At 37.2% G+C, this 20373-nt stretch overlaps 4 protein-coding genes across 11 annotated transcripts; 2 read left to right on the top strand and 2 right to left on the bottom strand.

The window, feature by feature from the left end:
• The first annotated feature begins 650 nt into the window (after positions 1–650).
• On the top strand, positions 651–2799 carry Cchl (Cytochrome c heme lyase). Of its 2 annotated transcripts, none has more exons than XM_083055669.1 (4): positions 651–861; positions 1176–1404; positions 1505–1863; positions 1935–2799. In XM_083055669.1, the coding sequence occupies exons 2-4, from the start codon at positions 1183–1185 to the stop codon at positions 2161–2163; spliced, it is 810 nt and encodes a 269-aa protein (XP_082911795.1). In that variant the 5' UTR covers positions 651–861; positions 1176–1182; the 3' UTR covers positions 2164–2799. The 2 variants fall into 2 exon arrangements, with proteins under 2 accessions (XP_082911795.1, XP_082911794.1); XM_083055668.1 differs by having other exon boundaries at positions 652–857.
• A 136-nt stretch (positions 2800–2935) lies between these two features.
• Positions 2936–5714, bottom strand: LOC145946171 (histone-lysine N-methyltransferase SETMAR). The gene has a single exon (XM_083055670.1). The coding sequence runs from the start codon at positions 5704–5706 to the stop codon at positions 4942–4944; it is 765 nt and encodes a 254-aa protein (XP_082911796.1). The 5' UTR covers positions 5707–5714; the 3' UTR covers positions 2936–4941.
• On the bottom strand, positions 5624–9016 carry LOC145946168 (traB domain-containing protein). 3 transcript variants are annotated; one of them, XM_083055664.1, is made up of 8 exons: positions 8772–9016; positions 8084–8411; positions 7457–7647; positions 7155–7269; positions 6923–7059; positions 6427–6839; positions 5886–6039; positions 5624–5760 (listed from the first exon to the last, which is right to left on the bottom strand). In XM_083055664.1, the coding sequence occupies exons 2-8, from the start codon at positions 8400–8402 to the stop codon at positions 5725–5727; spliced, it is 1365 nt and encodes a 454-aa protein (XP_082911790.1). In that variant the 5' UTR covers positions 8403–8411; positions 8772–9016; the 3' UTR covers positions 5624–5724. The 3 variants fall into 3 exon arrangements, with proteins under 3 accessions (XP_082911790.1, XP_082911788.1, XP_082911791.1); XM_083055662.1 differs by having other exon boundaries at positions 8788–9014; XM_083055665.1 differs by having other exon boundaries at positions 5716–6039; positions 8788–9011.
• A 1170-nt stretch (positions 9017–10186) lies between these two features.
• Elys (AT hook containing transcription factor 1 homolog) lies at positions 10187–20371 on the top strand. Of its 5 annotated transcripts, none has more exons than XM_083055652.1 (7): positions 10187–10298; positions 10495–10866; positions 10959–11256; positions 12280–18047; positions 18404–18635; positions 18959–19037; positions 19189–20371. In XM_083055652.1, exons 1-7 carry the CDS (start codon positions 10269–10271, stop codon positions 19361–19363), a joined length of 6954 nt encoding a protein of 2317 aa, XP_082911778.1. In that variant the 5' UTR covers positions 10187–10268; the 3' UTR covers positions 19364–20371. The 5 variants fall into 5 exon arrangements, with proteins under 5 accessions (XP_082911778.1, XP_082911777.1, XP_082911779.1 ...); XM_083055651.1 differs by having other exon boundaries at positions 18934–19033; XM_083055653.1 differs by having other exon boundaries at positions 18934–19037; positions 19189–19319.
• Positions 20372–20373: the final 2 nt, after the last annotated feature.

The raw sequence follows: 20373 nt of genomic DNA, 5'->3' as shown, positions 1-20373 counted from the left end.
TTACAAGACACTCGCGATAATCACGCGCGGGATCCATTTTTACGCGGAAATAATACGCGAAGACGACTTCGATCGAAGACGATTTCGCGCCATAACGAATGCCGAGGTCAATCGTACGCGCGATATCAACGAACAACAACTTGGCACATAATATCGAGAAACAACTATTGCGCCCGATACTGAACGCGATCACGATGAAGAACGTTCGATACTCTCTACAAGACAATCGCGATAATCACGCGCGAGATCCACTTTTACGCGGTAATAATTGCGAAAAATACGGAACGATTCGCGGCACGTCCGCTTCACTTGATTGCGCGAAGGAGAATCAGGTTGGCCAACCTTCGCGCTTGCAGGCGCTGGCGCCTGATACGCGCGCTGATTGGCCGGTCCGGTTTTTGTCCATCAATCAGGAGATCGAGCGCCGTGACGTCATCGATGACGTCTGTTCGTCTCTACGAGAAATTCTAGATGCACTTACCAAAATAAAATTGATCAAAAATAAATGGAATTTCTTCTTCTGTCTTAAAACAGAAATTAAATTCCAAAAAGAGATGTATTTTAAAAATCATATATATTATTATTTTTGCGAAGTATTTGATAATAAAATTCGAAATGATCGCACAACAATGCATCAACCATCTCTCTCTCGGAATTCAGATGTTTCAATTTTCTTAGACATATATATTTGTATATATAATTTACGTTAGAATCTCTCTCAGTTGTTTATCTTTTTGGATTATATAATAATTCGCGTCTCTCAGTAAAGTGTGAAATAGAAAGAGAAAGTCAAATTGCTGAAATTAAGAAATTTCAATATTTATATTATTTATTGTATCTAGCTCTCGGAATACACAGTACGTAAGTTCGAGAAAGTTCACTGAAAATTCTTAATAATTTTGACATAAACCACGAGAGATATCCCGCCACATTTCGTAGATATAATTTTTACACAAGTATCTCAATATTCCATTTGATATCGGAGAATGTAGATCATTGCATAATCTCAATAGATTTAAAGGTTATTTCGTTGTCAAAATTTAATCTTTGAAATCTTCTCAATTATCTTAATTTTATTCGAAATATCTTATTTTAAATATCAATAGTCATTTAGTTACGACTTTACATTATGCACTTTTATAAGGATTTTGTCTTTTTTTTTCCATTATAAAAAGTACAATCATGGGCAACGCTCTTACTACGGCATCTGTGTCAGCTGCTGATGTGATAGTACCAGTATCTCAACAAATTGTTAAGCCAGATTCTCATAAGACGGATAAATATCGAGGTGAGCCACCACTGGAATGTCCGATGCATAAATCAGGTCAATTAAACACCATAAGTTATGTCAGCGAATGTCCGATAGACAAAATGGATGAAAGCGAAATAAATCCATTAAATATGGTACGTATAATACTTGATTTACTTTGCTAGTTAATAAATACATGTTGCATCTAATTGTATAACATGTTCTTGAATCATTAATGAAGAAATGTAATTATAGATGCCACCGGCGAATCAGCAACCTGCACCAGATCAGCCGTTTTCTCTGCCAACTGATAGACAGATTTCATCAATACCTAAAGTGAGTGGACAGGAGAGAGAATTTTGGGTATACCCCTCTCAACAAATGTTCTGGAATGCTATGTTGAGAAAGGGATGGCGATGGAAGAATGACGATATATCCAGAAAGGATATGGATGACATAATAAAAATTCACAATGCCAACAACGAACAAGCATGGCTAGAGGTTCTTAAATGGGAAGCTCTTCATGCACGAGAGTGTGGTAACCCGAAATTACGAAGTTTCGGTGGAAAAGCATCAAAATATTCTCCACGTGCACGTATTCGCTCTTGGATAGGGTACGTTGCTGTTCTACAAACTTCGACTCACTATATGACAATTTTATACATTAAATATATTGTCCTTTCAGATATGAATTGCCATTCGATCGACATGACTGGATTGTAGATCGTTGTGGTAAAAACGTAAGATATATTATCGATTATTATGATGGTGGCAAAGTTAATGAAAAATATACGTTTGCGTTACTCGATGTGAGACCTGCGATGGATTCGTGGGAGAATATTTGGGATCGAATGAAAGTGGCGTGGTGGCGTTGGAGGTATCAGTCTGATGATGAATCTACTGTCACACATTAATTTATAAATTAGTACTAACAATAAGATACACTAGTCTGAGAAACTTTTATCCAAATGATAATTAATGCCTTAATAATTATGTAACATAACGTTCATGCGTTGAAAGATTTTTGTATGTATAATAATTTAGAAAATATCATAAATATAAATTTATGATATTTAATTTGCAGAGTTTTGCAGCATTATTATCATTAAATATAAAGTGGATCAGAAAAGTATTCGTACACCACAAAATAAATAAATTTTGTATATATTTTAAAAACGTACAAATATCTTTTTCTCATCCATTATATATAAATCAAATTAAAATTGGTTTGCATTATATGTCGAGCCAAAAATTATTTTATAAAGCTGAAAACGTAATGGTGTTTGCAAGTTTGCAGCGAACCAAAAAATAATATTTAAAGCTAATATTAATTTAATCTATACATAAAATTATGCAAGACCTTAATTTTGTAACTCTTAAGAGTTATCTCTTATAAATATTATAACAAAATTTGACAACTTACTGCCAATATAACATCGAATAGTTTGCTTAGGATTTAATGACAAGTTTTTGAAAATAAAAGCACTCCATACAGTACATATATATGTATAGATATATGTATATATTTACATCAGTTTTATCTCTCGTAAATTACAATTAATCCTCTATAAGCGCATTCCTTTAATTCTATATCCAACACTATTTTATTAAGAATTAATAATGATTTTCTTTTATCAAAAAGCAAAAAAAAAGATTATTATAAAGAGTGTATTTTTTTTATAAACTGTTATAAACTTTGTTAAAATCTGTTAAAAAGGTATACAACATAAATCTATTGAAAAATATTTTAAACAATCCTATATCTTTACTATATCAAATTGTAAGAGAGACAACTGTAGATAAATATTTTCTATTATACACTGTACATTATTTTAATGTCAACATATAATTTCATTTCCCTCTCTTTCACAACATTTAGATTTCAACCATTTAAAGCAGTTAGTAAAATTTTGTACATCTTACGGGATAAAAAATTTACAAAATTTCATTAATGAATTGAGAAGATCAAACAGATATAAAAGATTAATCGTTGCAACAAGTCCAGATATCAGTAAAAATATATAAGCACTCTGTCTTTAGAATAAAAATTATAAGATTTGAGAACAATAATATTTAATATTTATTTGGTAAAACAAATTATTTCCAAATCATTCGTTTCGATAAATTCCCAAACTTGCCAAGTTATTTGTCTACACATTTTCCTTCATTATTTACATTTTGATATAAGCATAAGTATATGCTTAATATATTCTGATAATAAAATATAATACACACAAGTGGGAGAGTCTCTTAAATATAATTAACAGTACATACAGATTACCATAGATTAAATTTCCATAAATGAGTATATATATAGAACATTAAATGTTGATTGAGTTTTTATTAAAAATAATTGTTTTTTTACAAATTATCGTCCACATATATTAAAGGCAGTTATTATATTCATCGTTGACATAGTATAAATTAATTAATAAGCATCAATTTCTCTTATAACATCCAACAATTACAGAAAAATATACTCTATAGATTTCTTATAAAAATTTAATCGACAGATTATGTATATAACTCAAGCTTGCCATTATTTTATTCTACACAGTTGTGTTGTATGTATATATATATATGTACGCATGCATATTTTGATACTAAAATATACTATCGTTGATTTTTCGATAATCTAAAAATTTATTAAGTTATAGCTGTCTCGATGCTACATAAGCTAGAAGCATTCTATGTCTATAAAATTTCTAAAATAAAATATAAACGATTGATATGAGTAGTCATAATAATTTTTTATATTAAATAAATTGTAATTCTATAATTGTAGAAACATTCGATTCTTGATATTCGCTATTTTAATGAAAAGCAAATTATATATACGTTATGATTTTATACATATGTGTATATAAGAACATTCTCTTTATGTGTCAAACATATCATACACACATATATCAACATTGGTAATTTTAATGTCATCTATTTTCTTCAATTACATGAATATTTTATATTAATTACTTATTTTGAGTTTGTTAAAGATAAAGAAAATGTTAAAAATCTAATATCAAATAGAAGATGTACCAATTTTAATAAGAAATATTGATTTATAATTAAATTCTTTTGACTAAATTCTCTTGAAAAATTAGACTGTCATACATATACTGTTGGCACATTACATAAATGATTTGACAGAAAGGTTGAGATATTTGTAATAAGATAAATAAAAATAATAAAAATAAAGATACACATTGATATTATATCGATAAATTGCCTGTAGTAGAAAGAAGAACAGCGTTTATTAAGTACTATTTAAATAAAATATTGGATAATTAATAGATATTAGATAGATATTTTATCTAAAGAAATATTGTAGAATCACACAGTTGCAACATGATGATATACAGGGCTCTTGAAATATGCTATATTTTAACAAATATAATAACATTGATTCATTGCGAAGAATCATGCAATAAATATACACATATATGTATATATGTGTGTGTATATATACATGTATAATTTATTATCTATTTTATACACATTTTTTTTCTCTTCTTCTCTGTTTACATACACTCTTACATGTACATGTGTCAAGTAAAAGTAACGTTTTGATTTTCAAATTTTAAGATATAATTTTCTCTAATTTGCAAACAGTTTAGATGATATCTCTGTGATGTTTAATTTTAATCTAATTTCTTTGTCACTATTATAATATCGCACAAAAATATCTTATGCTGTCAAATCTGATTGTGTGGTAAATATTTGAAACAATTATTAGAACCACAAAGACAAGGAGTATCACTGAGATAATGGACGGAATTGGCCATTGCACTATCAGCATAGCCAAAAGTCACTTCCTCCCCATTCTCTATATCCCTAGATGCAAACAAGCCTAATCGAGGCACGATTCCCTCTACCCTGACTGGGACAAGTCTAGAATTGGGGTCGCAGCTATGATTGGCATAGCGTCCAATATTGCCGAAGTATTTCGGATCTATACAAGTAACGATAACACGATCTCCAATATGTTCCGTCACCACGAGAACATAATTCATCATATTATATTTTTTATTGGCTTCGATTCTACGTCGCGCCTCTTGCAGGCTGATCACTTCGCCGGCGTATTCGCAGATAAATTGACCCTTTTTAATCAATTTAGTCGTACAGAGACTGAGACCCTTGCCGGTGACTTCTTTGACAATCAAACAATTTAATGGACCGTTCTGCACTAATCTATTTCCGCAATTTGATCCACACTTGCAACAAGGGTTGCACTCGAACACTGGACCGGCCAATTTTTCATCAATGATTCGGGCATTGAGATAATTAGCGGAACCACGAATGCACGAGCAATTAAGACATTCAACCGTGCAGGAACAACCCACGACGTATTCCGCTTCAAAGTCCGCTACGTCTACGCCAGGCCCAGGTATATTATTTACTATGTACATAACATCCGCTACACTATGTTCATACTCGTCCATGGAAGCAGTTGCCTCCATGCTTACTGCAATCGTGTATCAATAAAAAAAGCCCAAAAGCAAGTCCGAGAGACTCTTTGAGAGACAAAGGCAGCACAGGAGATAAAAAGAAAATAATTGTTTTATGATGAAAGCAGAAGATTTTCTTCTTAGAATAAAAACGAGAACTCGAATGTGTAATCCTATCGCGTGGCACCAACCTTTAAAAGTCCCTCGACCGATGACTTGACAGTTTGGAAAGCAGTAGCAGCGGGTACCGCTACGACCTTGTAGCCTATGTATATTACAGCACCGAGAACAGATGCCTTGATGGTGAGCTTTAGGATTTTACCCGACAATGACGGTGGTGGTACTCTGCGAGAGATAGAATGATGAATTGTAATGGTTTTACATCAGTTTAATATAAGAGTTTAATATATAATTTAATAATTTAATATATAAATAATTTAATAATTTAATATAGAATTAAAGATTTAATATATATACTTTTAATTAGATAATTTAATATATAATTAGAATTAAAATAATAAGAGTTAATAAAAATTTAATATATATTTATATATCTTATATCAATCTAATAGAAAAATTTTCAAAATGTTTTGGTCAAATTTCACCGATCAATTTTTCGCGAATCGCACTAATACAAAACAAAACGCACGAATCCACAAATATTTTCATTTTAGAAACATCCTCTATATAATAAAAACTATTCGTGTTAATCTCCATGTGTCTCATATTTACCTCATGATAGGCGGTATATCGGCGGGCTTGACTTTACCCCAATTCTCGATAATACCGGATGTATGTCCTAGGCCAACGATTCCTACAACTCGCGCTGGCTCGCAAGTGAGATTAGCAGTGATATGAGGCAAGCAGGCTAACTGCAGAGAATTCGTCAAGTAAATATCCCTCTCTTTGACAAACACTTCTCCCAACACCGGGAATTGCTCCTTCATGCTGGCGATCATTTCATCCAGCATCGATCGTTGTTTACAGAGCTCGACGTCTTCCTGAGTAATTTGATCCTTCATCATTGCCAGATGCCACCCTAATTTTATAGTCTGCCACCAAGATAATGAACGTATCGCACGTTGCATTGTTATGTTAATTGGTCGATCGGCTAGATGAACGATACAATTGGGCACCTTCTTTGCCTGAAATAATCGTAAATAATTAAATTAATTATTATATAATAGCCGTTTTTATTATGCCGTTTATATTATGTGCATACGCTAACCTCCTCAAATGCTCTCCGGAATTCACCACCGGGTGGCATACCAAGTTGTTTGGCAACATTTGCTGCCATTCTTAGCAATAGGATATGTAGTATACCGTTGTAAAGCCCTTCTTTCTTAATAGTATCCATGATAGTCTCTGTAAATATTAATTAAGATTAAATAATAGCACACTGACATTAAGATTAAATAATAACACACTAAATATAGAATTATAAAAATGTAGAAACTCACTGTAATCAATGCTCTTGGCATAACGAAACATAACTTCTTCATCAAGTTGTAGTATACCAACTCTGGCTCTGCACAATTCGACCACAACTATGTGAGGCTGTACAGCTTGTATAACCTGTAATAAAGGAAAAAATATTTGGTCAATAAAGTATATTAAATTATATATATTAAATTAAATGTATTAAATTAAATACATATATGTATTTTAATTATAATTATAATTTTATTATAAAAATTTAATATATAAATGTATTGTCTCAAAAAACTCAAAATTTTAAACAAAAAATGCCTAAGAGACTTACCTTTGATACATCATTTTGACTTTCAATGCTGAAATGTGCCGTTCCTACCAAGTATAATTTTCCTCCATCTGGTGTCGTCAATAATGTCACAGTTTCCGGCAATCTTTTATCAATAGTAGAATCATATTGTCCTCTTAATAGTTCACTCACTGCATTGCCAACGCTATGGTTTTTGTTCTGAATATTGGAATCTGCATTAAACCCAATATTTTCAGCATTATAAGTACACGACTAATATATAACTAAATTTCGTTAAGTTACATTAAACTTAAAAATAGCAAAATAGTAAACAGTACCTTGAAACTTTAAAACTTTTTTTTTATTTCCGTATTGTCTTTTTATTATCGACATTTTTTTGAAAGCACTAATGTGGTGCCTTGAAGTTATAGCAACAATGATGACTGATTTAATTATTAGATTAAAAAGATCTCGTATAGGCGTGAAGCCTTAGAACATTAACTACTTCAAAGTGTTCACTCACAACTAACAACATTATTGTCAACTGTGTTCTCAAAGTAGTGTTTCTCTTAAAAAGTTAAAATAATTTTCGCCAAAAAAAAAAAAAAAAAAAAAAAAAAAAAAGTCTTAATATAAGATTTGTAGAAAATACAAGGCAGTGTATCTGACCTTCGTCAATAAGAATTTCGCTATCGGAAGATTCCGCGCTTCTCATCTTGCCATCATCGTCATAACTATCCCCGGTGCTCATTATTGTCGACAATGTGTATGAAGATTGCGTTGTTGGTTCGGAACTCTGTACAATATTGTGCTCGGATTCTCTGGCAATGAATTCCTTTGTAATATTGTATGAGATTGAATTAGAGGTATCGCCCTTCTCATTAATTAAGTCGTAGTGTTTATCTTCTACAGATGATGAAATAACATTCCTCTCCTGTTGATCACCACCAGCATGTAGATCAATTTTAGATTCAGAATTGGATGCCATTTTATTCTCCTGAAAATCCATACGTTCTGTTATAACATCTGTTCGAGCCTGAGAAAATATTCTCGAATATTCTATCGTAATAAAAAAACTTAGACACACATACACGTATACTAACAAATTATTAATAAACAATATTGCACGATTAAAATGGAGCAACGTATAAGAGCTAAAATAGTTTAAAATATCTTCATATTTCCGTAAAATAAAAAATAAAAAAATTAATTATATGTAACAATTTCACACGTTGTTACATATTTCTAACCTCACAAAAAACTTGACACGCTTACAGAAATAAAACTTTTGCGTTGCTACAAACAATAAAAAGTCCGCGATTTAAATTCGTACATCAAGTGAATCGTGATTATTCACCGTATGAAAGACTTACACAGCCACCAAAAAATCAAAAAAATATTTAACGTATGTGCGAAAATGCACATCGAGGAAAATGTCAAGTGGACCACATATGCTATAAACATATGTGCCTTGTTGCATATAGACGTGTCAACGTGTTACATGAGAGAAAAAGAGACGTATAAGGCCGATATTACATTTGTCGTACGACAAACTTTTTAAGCTCATTGATTGGCTACAAAATAGAGACTTCAGAAATTTTCTATATTGCAATGAAAACACGGCCCACAGATGTAATAAAATACGTAGATGGAACATCAGCCACCGATATGCGCGCGCGTTCGACTTTAACCTTCAAGTGGCGCTGCGTCACGTGGTCGCGCGGCGGTCGGAATTCGGCGGCGCGGAGTGGGGGTGAGTGGTGGGGGGTGCGCCGTGAGCCGCGCGCGCATCCCCCCACCACTCACCCCCACTCCGCGCCGCCGAATTCCGACCGCCGCGCGACCACGTGACGCAGCGCCACTTGAAGGTTAAAGTCGAACGCGCGCGCATATCGACACGCGCTCTCTCCCTCTCGCCGTAAGCTAATCGACGAATCAGTCGAGCATTCTCTAAAGTCCCTAGAACATATGGAGGCTAATCGCGGAATTTTCCAGCGCAACTTTGCGTAGAGAGTTTCCCTTCGTTGTCTTCTTCATCTTTATGGCGTATCGTAAGGGTGCATTTTCACTTGACGCTGTGACGCTGGATTTCAGCGTCAAGCATCAATAAAAACAAATTGACGTTAGCGTCTGTTGACGCTGGCGTGAAAACAGCCTAGCGTCCAAGTTACAACTATGACAAGTGTCTCGTTCTTCGTTCTCTGAAAGCTAAACAAATCAAGCTTTTTCTTCTTGACGCTAGCGTCACAAATCAGATCACGTGATCAGTTAGACGCTAGCGACAAATTGATAGTGAAATCGCACCCTTAGCCAATCGATTTACAGCTTGTCCATAAGAGTGAAAGATTGATTGGTCAATATGGGTACGTTCCGTTTCACGCATATGCGCGCATTTACCTATAGTACACGTTACGTTTACTATAGAAAATGCGCGCATATGTGTGAAACGGAACGCACCTTATGTCACTTCTAATATGCAATAATAAAAAATACAGAAAAAAAATTATTTTTATTTGACACTAAATATTCTTCCTCTATTACTTAATTATTTTTTCTCGCCATTTTCTATCGCTAAATGAGGTTTCTTTTAAATGCCTCGTATGGACATATCCATAGATAGGATTGAGAGAGAGCGTAAAGAGAGAGGAACTAAGACAGAAGATCGTACTGTAATTGGTTACTCGCTCGCGCATGTGCAGTTCATTTTTACCCCGGGTTGAAAATTGCCAGAGAGTCGCGCTTCTATATTATATATATATTTCATGGCCTCGTGTTCCGCGCAAAACGATGCGGTCGGGAATAACGTATTTTACAGTGATGAAATCTCGGTAGTTTGCGTGAAAAATTGTAAGAAATGAAGGAACTGGAGGAAGTCAACTGCGAGGTAACGCATTATTTCAGAAAATTTAATTATCGTTAATATATATAACTGACCGATATAATGTTCTCGCTCAATTCTCGTTTCTCTATTTTGAGCGCAATTTATGAAAAAAAAACGATTTTCTATATATATATATTCGACAAGTTTTCTCTTCTTCCAATAAATAATAAATTTCTTCACAATCTGTTTTCTCGTACAGATTCGCAGAATCGTGAACCTACAATTCCCTCTGTCAAGTCGATTGAGAAATTCAGAGACTGAAGAGCATAACCAGTCCACATTCTCCCAGGAACACGACAGCGAGTATTGTGGAGGATTTCTGCATAATGCAACGTATGCCTGGCTGAGTTATGGCTGTCACTTAGTAGTCTTCAATGCAAAAATAGGGGAAAGCATTAGCAGTTGGACATTTCGTGGGGTTGTAACATCTGTGTCTCAGTTTCCTGCCCAGTCTGGAGAGTTTCCTCTGCTGCTGGTTGGAGTAGATAATTGTGCGAGCAAATTAAAAGATTCCTCTGGGTTATTGTGTATATTCGACTGTACAACATCCCGTGTCTTGAGAGCAATTCGTGTAAATATTACTTTAACATTGTTTAAAAAAAGTTATTTAAAGAGATAAAAGATATTAAGAAGATCAATTTTTCCCTGTATTATATTTTACAGATGCCATGCGGTGTGGAACAAGTATGTGTCGTGTCAGGTGGAGCGGAATGGGAAGAGTTTAATGAGAAAAGATTAGATAATATATTAAATGAAATGGATGGAATAGCTTGTGTAGTCTTGCGGAATCTTCAGCATATCATGATTGATCTTCGAAGACATACATGGGACATATATGATTTGTCCTCTGTTATGGATGAAACATCACCGGCGGAATTAGATTTTCTATCGGCGAAACAAGTTGTTGGTAGACATCAATCCAATCGCGAAAGGCATGCAGCTTACAATTTATTGAACAGACGTAAGTATAAGGATAAAACAATTATCACGTATTAAGAATTCATTATGACAGTAATTATCACTTAAATGACAGACACTTTCATTGTTTAAGTGACAAAAAATCCCGCTATATCTTTCTGTCTCTCGAGCGAGCACATACTTCGAGACCTATTATCTATTGTCATGCTTATCTGACAGCTGATTTATTCACAGTGCACAGCTGCATACTTATTCATAAATGTGTCATAATAAAAACTAAAGTTTTTATATCGTTTATCTTTCTGAAAATGTTTTTTTAATGGATTAATAAAATTTTTGAGATTAAAATGATATTAAACATTAAAATATTAGTTCTCATATTAAATATATAATAATACATATTCAAATATAAAAAAATTTTAATGTTTTAAATCTTTAATTAATTAGATATAAAAACGTGAGCACAAATATATTCATATATTCAGGATATTTATCTGCATCTTGTTTCTGCTTATAATATTCTTTAAGAGTGTTAATATAAATTTTAATAAGCGACATTTTTTAATTTTTATTTTCTATGGCACTGCTATTAACACTCGCAGACTCATGAGGAGGAAAGGCTGCTGTAAGAGACTGTGGAATTCTTTTTGATAATAATTTATCTCGCTCGGCGAGTTGCCAACATGATTTATGAGACAGTTATTAAGATAAGCAGATTCATATGGCGCTTAAATGTCAGTAGTAACTATCGATCTATTGTCACTTAAACGTTGTTTTTATTGTATTATTAAATAAGAGAATTGAATATTGAAAAGTTTTTTTATGTCTGTATTAATATGTGAATCTCTGATCAAGAAACGCAATTGTTAGGATTCTGCATCAAGTATATAATAATACAATTCTAGACAGCTACTGCGTATTTTTTATTAAAGTGATAGACTTGTTTGATTATAATTACTATAAATAATTATAATAAATTAAAGAAATTAAGAAATATTATGTTTTTTTAATTAAAGTAATTTTTTAGAAAAAGTTATAATCTTAATAATTATCTCGTTGCTTCTAGGTATAGAAAAGCACATTGGTTTTAACAGAGAAGATTTCGAATCATCTCCTTTACTCGGCGAGAATTTGACCACCGCAATTATTAGTTCCACGAAGATTGGCTGTTTAATATCTGGCTGTTTGGGCAGAGTGATAATTTGGCAAAACGATGGTTCTATAAGATGGATCAGCGCACCCATCGACGAAAACATGGCAGTCACGCATCTGGCCCTACTGGAACCCACGGATGATCCTAGACCATTTTATTATTTGTGGGTAGTATTTCAAGACGAGTTGTCGAGAACACCGCCAGTATTGAGAATGTACGCCATGTTGTTTGAGAGAAAATACTACGACAGAGACGTGAACTTGTATTTCAACCTAGAAGATGATCCTAGTCTCAAATTTGAGTCGGAGTTGAACGAGGGAGATAGGATCGTTGGTTTATGCACCGTCGAGAGAGGATCTAATTCGGAACAGACGGATTCGAATGTCAAAAGAGGCGAGGATAATCTGCTGCTCATCGCCACCAACGAGAGGGTACTGCTGTTCGACCTAAATCAATGGTACAAAGAACAGATGCCGCGCACCATTAGCGAGTGTCAGAATCCAAACAGCATATTGGCGACGTATCGGACGCGATCGGACGCGCACAACGCGGATAATCAAGTGATGAGTTTCGCGTATATTCCGCTCAGTTTGCAAGAGTTTCCCAGCTCGGGTCAGAACTCGCCTGAAGAATTGTTTTACCCCAACTCTTTGTCGCTCGAATGGGTCGAGTTAGCCTCGTCGAGGTTAACATTCTGGATGACTCGCGGCATTCAGGCGGACCTGCTGCGCGAAATGGCTATGGCTGGTCCGATTATACTAATACAGCCGTCCGAAACGTTCCACAGATGTCTCTCCGTCGGGCTGGTGCCACTTAACTCGGAATTCACGTTCACCAGCGATCAGAACGCGCAGCGGGAAATGTTGTTATCTCTCTGCTTGGAGCAGCGGTGGTCCACCTTTCTTGTAAAATGTGCCATAGAGTGGTCGGATGGTAGTGCTTCTTACTTGTATCCTACATTCCTGAAGTGGGGCATCCAGAGAGCCTCCACGATAAAAATGATCGCCGATCGGCTCTGCGTTCCTTTGTTCGATCAGTCGGGTAGCAGTATCGGCGAGGCCGATGTAAGAAACCTGCGGTTTTGTTCGCAACAATTGGAGTGCCTGTCCAGTGTCGTGGGTAAATTACCGTCCGCGGTGGCGGACTTAAAGAAGCAACGAAGGACGTTAAAACGCGTGTCTACGTACTTTCAAGTGCTTCTTTGGTTCTACGACGTGGGACTGTTGCCCGAAACGCAAGATTTGGAGGAGGAGGAGGTAGAAAGCACTTTGCCTATATCTTTAGCGCTAAGAGTGCCTTATCCTTACGAGAGGCTCTCGACACTTTATAAGGAGAAACGAGCGCAGTTTCAGAAAGACAATAGCAGTAACGAAAATGAGCAGGACCTATTCATCGACGAGCTAATAACGCGCGAGTGTTCCACGTTGAAGACACAATGGGAGAGGGAGGGCGGCACCGCTACGGGTGGCTGCTATCCACCCCCATCGTTGCAGTCTCTGTTACGCAGTTATTTAACCGACTATCACCAACCGGAAGCGAGTGAGATCAGTTGCAAGCATCAGATCACAATTTATCTTTTGATGGATTTGCAGGCGATGCTATTACAGCGGCTGTATCCCGCGGTGAAGCAGCTGATCAAGTATCCGTCCGCGTTCAAAATGACTCCTAGCCTCATCAAGCTCACTCAAGCGTTTTGGCTGCTCGATCATGAAGACTACCAGGAATTTCTCGACATGATGACCGGCCAGTTGATTTCCGACTCCGACGTTAAGGACTGGCACCATAGACTCATACTGCGCACCTTAGTGCGCAATAATCAGCATAAACTCGCACTCGTGTATCTCCGCGTGAGGAAGCCTCCTCTGTCTTCCTTAGAAGAGCAAGGTGTAGCCGTGAGTCTCTCGGTGGAACACGGTCTCGTGCAATCAGCCTTTCATCGCCGACCACCCTGTCACTACGAACAGTTGTTGGTCTGTTTCTTCCGGGCGTGCAAGAAGTACGGCAAGCTCAACGAGATTCTGCATCTGGCGCTGGAGACCGAGGAAGAAGAAGTGTTTGTCAGATTTCTCGAGGAAAATAAGACGGAAGATTTACGATTGTTATACTATCTGCAACGGTGTCGTTATACAGAAGCGATCGGCAGCCATCCAATTCGGCAGTATCAATCAAATTTCGCCAAGGATAAACAATCCACATCGCTCAGTATGCTCAACGCGTACAACATGACTTTGCCCGACGTTACGAAACAATTCTCTACGAACGGATTAGCCGCGACCAACTCGGACGTGGATCTAAAGGCACGCTATTCCAGACCGATGTCGCATCGGAAGAGCCATGACAAGCTGCGAAATATATATGAGACTGTGATCGCGAAGGCCAGGGAGACCTATCTCCGTAATGAGAAATATCAGATCCCATTCGTCAGCGTACCTTGCATGTCGCTCAAGTTCAACAATTACGGCGCGAACATGAACTGCGTGTCATTCCCGGCATTGGTGCGTAAGAGTCTCGGCAAACGTAGAATCGATCAGATCTACGAGGATGAGGATGTACACGGTAGAGCGGATGGTGCAAAACGTCGAAAACTGTCGGACGGGAACGTTTCGTTAAACCAATCAGATTCAAGAGAAACGGGACTGACAGCGACCTTCGAGACACCTCTGGTAGAGCGCAAGTTTAATGCGTGCATGAACAAGGACAATGTATCGGAGACACCGCACTCAATCCTGAAGAGCAGACAGCTTGTAAGGAGCTCGACGTCATCCAGTGTCGCGACGCTCCAAGGGGAGGAGATGGCCGACGGGCTGTCTCAAAATGAGAAGAAAATCAATAGACAGATACGATTCAACATTAATCAGTCCAAGAAAGCCTTAACTTATGAAGAGGAAGAAGAGGAAGAGGAGAAAGAAGAAAATGAGAACACGAAAGAAGAGGAAACAAGCGACGTGTTCTTCAGTCCGAACAAGTCAGCGTACTACGAAAGCGCGTTTCTCAGCGACAATAGCAGCATCACCACCAGTAGGATCTATTGCTACGCCCGTCCGCGACCTAGCCTCCGAAGAAGTGCCTTATCCGTAGAATCGTTACACGAATCTTGCGCGAAGAAAGCGAGCGGCACATCCTCAACTTTGTCCGCGACGACGTCGATCGCTGAAGAGATCGACAGATCAGAAATCGGTCCGAATACATCGCAGAGAAGCGTTTTATCGCAGCAAGCCTCCGTTTATTCAACCACCATGTTGTCCACCGACAGTAGCGTCGACATCAGTTACCCAAGGACACCGGGACACGCCAGTCCGTTGCAATGGAGATTAGAAAGAGACTGTCGCAACAAATTTGCCATCTCATCTACCCCACTGGCGAAGAGTATAGTTCCTCGGACGTTCAAGCGAACGATAGAAGTCGACCACGACGACAAGGACGATAAGGATCGGGAATCGGGATCATTTATGAGTAACGTGCCCGTAATAAGAGAAGATCTTGAAGATCCGCCAAACGAGTCTACGAAGCGCGACGGACAATCTAGTTACGATAAAAGCGATCTTTTAGAACGGCGAGATAGTTTAGAAAAAGACGTCCTACAGAGCAAAACTGAAGCAAGCAGGAGTGAAAGCAAATACAATAATGGAAACATCGCGAGGGAGGAAAGTCCGAGCTTACAGAATCCTCACGAAGAACCGGCCGTGTTCTCCGAGAAGGTCGCGGAATCGAGTACCATCGTCTTGGACGAGTCCGATGAGGAGTTGCTTCGGCTACGAGACGACGGAGACGACGAGGACGAGCACGAGGAGACGTTCGAAAGTCTATCTACGAATCTGGACGACGCGCAAATGCAAGAGTCGGAGGGTAGAGTTTCCGTTCCCCGTTCGTCCGAAACTTGGAACCCGGGATACAAAACAACCGAGGGATACTACGATGTCGCGAAATCCAACGGTCTGCGAGAATCGGTGCCGCAAGTGATTACTGACGTTGATTTCACCGACGACGAATCCATCGCGAGTGGCAGAAGCGCGACGCCGATGACATCCAATAAAGCAGATAGAAAAGAGGAGCATTCAGTGGCGACTGTTCATCCGGAGAATATATTTTACGATATGTCGAATATCACGGACGACGAGTCCGATTCAAATATTAAAGAAACCGAAGAGCCGAAGGCGAGGAACGGTAGATTCTCCAATTTACCATATGTAACGCAGAATCCCGAAGCGGAGAAGATCCAGAGTGAATCCGATGAAAAAAGCCAGAAGTCGGATGAAAAAGAGATCGTCTCCACGAAAACCAGTGATAAAGTTACATCGCAGTCTGAGGTCAAGGATAACGATACTAGTATAAATGTTCGTTCGCAGGTAGAAACTGAATCGACCGAATGTCAAGAGAAGCTGTCAAGAGAGGCTGAAAGTTCTTCGAAGAACAAGTGGAGTAACATTCAATCGGATGTCCCATATGTATTATTGACTAGGTCACATAAAGCGGACTTGATGATAAAGGATAAAGAGGCGGATACCTCGTTGCAGCAAATGGAATCTGGAAGGATCACTCGTCTGCGAAGAGCGAGTTCGATGACGAAAGACGTGATGACGGATTCTCCATCGCGCAATAAAACTGAAAGACCACCGCGATTGCGAAGAGCGAGTTCCACAGCGAAGAGTTCACCCATAAACTCATCGTTAAGGAGTACAGAGTCTGAAGAACCTCCATTATTACGAAGGGCGACTTCAGTTGCATCAGACTTATCGATAGATTCTTCGTCGCAAATGGATCTTGAAAAGCCGCCGCGATTGAGGAGAGCAACCTCAATCACGACAGTGGAGATGAGTTCTTCGCCAAGAAAATTGCGCAGCCGAAGAGCGAGTTCTCTCGTGAAAGACGTGCTAATGAGCTCGCTCGTGATGGACGAGAATCTCAGTACACCTTCGTCACCGTCGACCAGAAGAGATCTCAGGTCTACCTCGGGATGGAAAAAGACTCAGAGCGAGAGCAGAGACAGCGACTCCGATAGCATCAAGGATGAACTACCAGGGAGGAGAAGACTCAGATCTACTTCGAGTAAAGAATTGCAGGCGGAAGACGCGAAGTTGACGAGCGACGATGAAGAGGACAAGAATACGAAGAAGAGGTCTCTGCGCGTAAGAAAATCCTCGGCGTCATTCGATACGGACAAAATAACGACGAACAGATCCTCCTCAAGATTGTCCGCGAAGGATTTGGACAAAAAGACAGAACCGGAAGAGGAGAGGGAGCTTAAAGAGATCAAGACGAGTCGAAGACGCGGCAATTCAGTGCCTAAGGAGATCACAATGGAGACTGGTAGAAGACGTAGGTCCAGTAGTTTAATAAAGGAAGTTATCCCGGAAGTTGCCGAGCCATCGGAGGAGTCTAGGACACTCAGGAGTTCCGTGAAGAATACGTCGGACGTCGTTAACAGATTGACGAGAAACACGCGCAGTCGAAGCTCGTCGATACAGTCCATACCGGAGGAATTGGAGGAGATTCTGAACCCGCCGATGAAGGGGACAAGATCCGCTAGGAAGGAGGCTGCGCTAGGTAATGTCAGAGAGAGAAGAGCTTCCAGCGCAGACGTGACACACAAAGACGTGAAAAGGAGAAGCAGAAACATTCGCGCGAGAAGCATCGCGGTGGAGCCAATAGTGGAGGAGCCAGTGGAAGAGAGCGAGGACAGAGTAAGATTTCAGAATGAAGAACACCCATAATTATACGCTATTTTTTGTTACTTTTAAAAGGTGGGAGAAACCAGCTTTACAAGGGTGCGGAATGTTGTGCACATCTTTCAGATATATATATTTATTTTTTTCTATTTAAAGTTGTTAAAAAGAGAACTTTAGCAGATTAAAAATATAATGTTCAGATGAAAAATAATTATGAGCCAATTAAAAATTTTGAGCACGTCGACGTCGACTCGGCCCCCACAAAAAGTATTAAATTCCTGCTCAATGCAACGAGCTCAAAATTTTTGATTCGCGAAATGTGAAAGCTCATAAATGGTTTATAATAATGCGCTATTTTTTATTTTTTAAAGATGAAGGAGTCAGCTCGACAAGGATGCGGAGAACAGTCAGAGAGCGAAATCGCCGAAGACGTTGCCGAGTCGAAAAGAAGAACGACGTCGGCCTCGGTCAAGGAAGACACGAAACAGGATATGATGAAGCGAAAGCGAGGCAGGCCGCGCAAGCTCGAGAGTAAAGAATCCAGCGATCTATTTGTCTTCTCGCAGCCGGAAAAGACGGATGATGTGCCATTGGATGAGAAAAGTAAGCTCGAAACGCTGATCAGATAAATGGTCTTATGTCACAAGGAACACATGCTGTAAATACAGTATGTTCTGTATATTACAGAATATGTTTTCTTTAATAATAAATGTAATAATAAATCTGTATGTAAAATGTATGTAAAATGTAATAAGTACGAAGGATTTATATATATATAATTGAAGACTCGAATTACTTTTGATATAATAATTTAATAAATATTTTTTCATTTAATTAAAAGTTTGCTGTGACGTAATGCCATTCACTTTCTGTCGTGCAGTAGATATCCGAATGTGTTTAGTGACATCGTTATTTTCAATTTGCAGAGATTGGGAAAGTTCCGAATTACATCTTCTCACCACCCCAAACCAGATCCAAAAACATTTCTCCGAATCAACATCGTAGGTCATTATTCATCAATTGATCAATCCAAACATTTTCTCATATCGTCACTGTATTCTCTCTTTTTCTTTTATGCTTTTCAATCATATAAGATTCTGAGAATTATCAGAAAGAGTATAAGTCCATTTACCTTCCCTGTGTTTGTCTTTCACAGAAAAGTAAAACCGTTTATACCAAGTCCTGATCAAGAAAAAGAAGAACCACGACCAGCTGTCCAGGGATCTAAATTAGAACCTGGCCATTATAGTCGTTTGATTGTAAAGAACTTTAGATCACGATTTCAGACAAAATTCCTAATACCTAAAAAATTCAATAGTACAACAGATTAAACAAGAAATTTTCCGCGAAAGAGTTCTGATGATTTATCGCGCATCTACGAATCTTTCGTTATATTTACATTTATTTGTCATATTTTTTAGAATATTTTTTGTTGTTTTTTGTGTAATATATACGTTTATGCGTTAGTTAAAATTGTCTGTACAATTAGCGTCGTCGCAAACTTTAATTCTCAACAATAGGCGCATAGTAAAGATTGTAAACTTTTTCCTACTTTTATGCGGAAATAAAAAAATTATTATGAAACATATTTTACGAGCGTAAAATTTTCGATTACAGTTCCTTTCTATATTCTTGCTGGGATATAGTACAAAGTAATTTTTCGCTAATATATAATAAACAATCACGAATGTTTAACGAATGAAGGTATAGAATTATTGGATTAGAAGTTTAAGCGACAAAATTTTAAACGTTATAAGTTAATTATCTTATAAAAAAAAAGTGAAAGATTTTGTGTACGCTACGCTGGGACCACATATGGAAATGAGAAGTTTTGTTATTTTTCGATGTTATTTTATAGAGAGATATCAAAATGTTATCGATATTGAATTCAATTTTTTTTCTCTTTTTTTGGCAAATTAAACTTGTCTCGATCGAATGGTTAATTATGTAAAGCAATTAGTTTTTTTCTTTGTTAAAATTATATATTTTAAGTTGTAATTGTGTAACTGACTGTAACAGCAGTACTTGAAATATGATAGTACGCGCGATAATTAGAAATATATTTAAAAAATAAAAAAAATAACATGCAGTTCTCACGCAAAGATTGTTTTCGCATTTCACATAAGCCTGTACAAGTCGTAACTGTGCCATGCTGTGTGTCAGCTGTATAGACAGATATATAATTTCACGATAAGCTACAATTAAATCTGTCATGTCAAAAATATACTTTAAATAGTTAAATAGTCAAAAATATACTTCTAGAATTCGATTTTATAGCACAGAATTCTCTCTCTGCTCTACATCTTGCATAATATTAATAATTCCTATAGTATTTTTCCGG

Source organism: Prenolepis imparis, unplaced genomic scaffold, assembly GCF_030444845.1.
Source record: "Prenolepis imparis isolate NDT839.2.m4 unplaced genomic scaffold, iyPreImpa1.0 SCAF_15, whole genome shotgun sequence".
In the NCBI taxonomy this organism is placed as follows: Eukaryota; Metazoa; Arthropoda; class Insecta; order Hymenoptera; family Formicidae; genus Prenolepis; species Prenolepis imparis.
The sequence above is the reverse complement of the archived record's forward strand: the minus strand, read 5'-3'. Positions and strand labels throughout refer to the sequence as shown.